At 31.9% G+C, this 2920-nt stretch overlaps 1 protein-coding gene across 1 annotated transcript in view; it reads right to left on the reverse strand.

Moving 5' to 3' along the window:
- The window catches only part of LOC134234810 (adhesion G protein-coupled receptor E2-like), a 22768-nt gene extending 20168 nt beyond the window's left edge, over nt 1–2600 (reverse strand). The window contains exons 1-4 of the mRNA XM_062716853.1: nt 2578–2600; nt 2277–2360; nt 2018–2162; nt 1587–1759 (exon numbers count right to left, since the gene is read on the reverse strand). Coding sequence (XP_062572837.1) covers nt 1587–1759; nt 2018–2162; nt 2277–2337 — 379 coding nt within the window. The 5' untranslated portion in view covers nt 2338–2360; nt 2578–2600. The remainder of the gene's footprint in view (nt 1–1586; nt 1760–2017; nt 2163–2276; nt 2361–2577) is intronic.
- Between the last annotated feature and the right edge of the window lie 320 nt (nt 2601–2920).

Here is a 2920-nt window from a genome sequence, read left to right on the forward strand (position 1 = left end):
TATATATATATATATATATATATATATATATATATATATATATATATATATATATATATATATATATATATATATATATATATATATATATATATATATATATATATATATATATATATATATATATATATATATATTTCACAAAATATTCCCTTCGAAACAGATTCCTTAGCCTAATGCATTCAAAGCGTAACCGCCATGCAACCCGATTTACATATATATATATACACTGTTCATGTAAGTATGTTTAAGAAATAAATAACAAGTTTATAAACTTCAATGGGAATTAAAGTGGGTCGGTCACGTGATCAAATCCTGTGAAGGCCAAAGGCCTTCTCAGAAGATTTGATCACGTACCAACCCACTTCAATTCCCACTGAAGTTTATAAACTTGTTATTTATTACTTACATATACATTTGAGACAGACAATTGAATATTTTCGAATTTAAATTCTTGCACTAACCGTCTGTCGTAGATTTTGAAAAATGACGCAAGGTGTAAATCGGCTTGCATGGCGGTTACGCTTCGAATGCATTAGGCTAAGGAATCTGTTTCGAAGGGAATATTTTGTGAAAGGCTACTTGTGATCAGTAATAGTGAACAGATTGTTGTCTGGGAATATTTTTATTCGTGAAAAATGATAATCGATGCTGAAAAGAACACAAGAAACACGTCCGAAGTTTGATGATAAAAGTTGGAGGAATTTCGGTCGCTGGAAAGGGATGGATGGATCCGATGGATTGAGACACTTGTCCGAGCCATTTAATTTGAAATTTGATCAAAAACATTCTACGGTTTCAGTAACTAAAGGCATACTTATCGTAAAACACTGATAAATACGGAGACACTGGCGACAGCTTTACATTGAACTACGAAAACGCCGAGGTGTTTGGCAGCTGTTCATGGCATGATTGCAATGATATTTTTCAATAGATTTACACATTTATCATGAGTAAAATTTAAAGATAAAATAAAAGTTTATCATTAAAATTTAACCAAAAGTCTACCCCCAAAAATAAGGATGAACGTTAGAGACTGTGTAGCTGACAAAAGTGAAGAAAAATGTAAACAAACGCTAGGCTCCTAGTTTTCTCTATGTACACAGGTAGAATCGATAGCCCAAAAACTGTATGAAAAACTTGTTTACATTTTAAATACAATAATTATCATTTTACTTGCTTGTTTTGTTCATTTTTATACATGAAAAGCAAGTAGAGCAGGTCATTTTATAATTTATGTACCGGTAGATATTATTGCGCCGTGTGATTAGGTCACATATTGACCTCTGACCTCTGACAAACTTCATACAGAATTGAAGATATTTTCTCTCTGTATGTTTATATAATAGAGAAATACCACAAATGTATATATTAAATTATAAATAATTTTTCTCAATATTCTAAAATATGGTTCGGAACCACTTTTCAGTCAAAATTGTGCATTCATAGGTTTACAAGAGAACAGATTCAAATTGAATTGTTGACTCCGTAAATGTTTGTGAGTGTGATTCATATTTGATTCTTTTAAGAGTCTGAGATGACCGGAAGTACAATATTAACCAAAGGGATACGTTAAGTGACCATACCAATACATACTACCCCAGCATCTTCGCTGTGATCGCAGTTGTGTGATCCCCAACCTCTGTTACTACATTGGGTTATACTAGACTCATTCCCATTACAGGTCACATCGTCAAGCCAGATAGGCCCAGAACCCTGTCCGAAATAAGCGCTGCCTTTTGCTATAGCTATGGAACTACTGTAAAGAAATTCCTTTGTAAAGCAAGATTAGATGTATCCTCAAATGATATTTAGACGGTGAATATTTCTAAAGTAAGAATTAATCAACTCATGATGAAAAGTACAATAAAAAGTGACAGAAAGTTTATGTGCACATGCTATTAAAAATCCTTATATCAAAGTAACTTTATTTTTATGATATTTGTGCAACAGCAAAGTATAAACTAGCAAAGATTTGATGGATTAAGCGTTTTGTAACATAGTGAATGAAGTAAACCTTGAAAACATTCTGCAAACAACTCGAGCTTCCTTCTCTGTCCAATGGTCATCACATACCGTTCCAAACACCCCATTATGATACACCAAGACTCTGCCCTCTCCCCAAGAGCGTCCACCGATAAGTCTTACCGCGCCATCCTGTACTAATTTTACATATTTCCTCGTAATCACGTGTCGATTTGAATTAGCTCTACTCAGTCGTATTCTTTGGCTTAAGTTACTTAATGTTTTAAGAATAAAAACAATATTTAACTTACTTTTACCATAAGTCTGTTGTAGATAAACCAAAATCAGAATATAGGATATTGTTGGTATCATTTTTAGATGTGATGAAGAAGTTCCTTTAAAAATTCAAAATAGAATTAATTTTAAAGCCAGTATATTCTAGATATTTGTTATTTATATCATTTGCAATAAAATTAGGCCAAAATATATATACCAATCTAGGCATCCGTATTTTGTTTGTATCATTTGTCCTTAATGTCAGGGACTTAACTTTTAATTTCGATTCTCAATATATTTTATGCATATTCTTGCTTTGATATAAGAAATTCTCACCTTTAAAACATCAGCGTCTATCAAATGTGAAAAAGGGTTGTTGACAAAACTCAATCTGTTTTGCCTAAAAGATTGCAAATATCAGATAATAAAATATTGGTTCATTGCACTAAATAAACACATGGACTTCGACAAATGTCTTCCCATAAGACGCCGGTCCTCAAAAACAGCATGTGATTTACACCAGTGGTCTTTCTTAATATCAGTAAATAAATATTGTATATTTGTTTTTTGATTACGCAGAATTTTGAAAATTGTTTTTGTAAGAAAAATAATCGGGGCTATAAGACTGATAAAATAATCTCTGTTGCCGAGAAAGAGATTCTAATTGGGTATCAGACTT

Source organism: Saccostrea cucullata, unplaced genomic scaffold (assembly GCF_032062105.1).
Source record: "Saccostrea cucullata isolate Sc308-1 unplaced genomic scaffold, CSIRO_AGI_Scuc_v1 ctg179, whole genome shotgun sequence".
Lineage (NCBI taxonomy): Eukaryota > Metazoa > Mollusca > Bivalvia > Ostreida > Ostreidae > Saccostrea > Saccostrea cuccullata.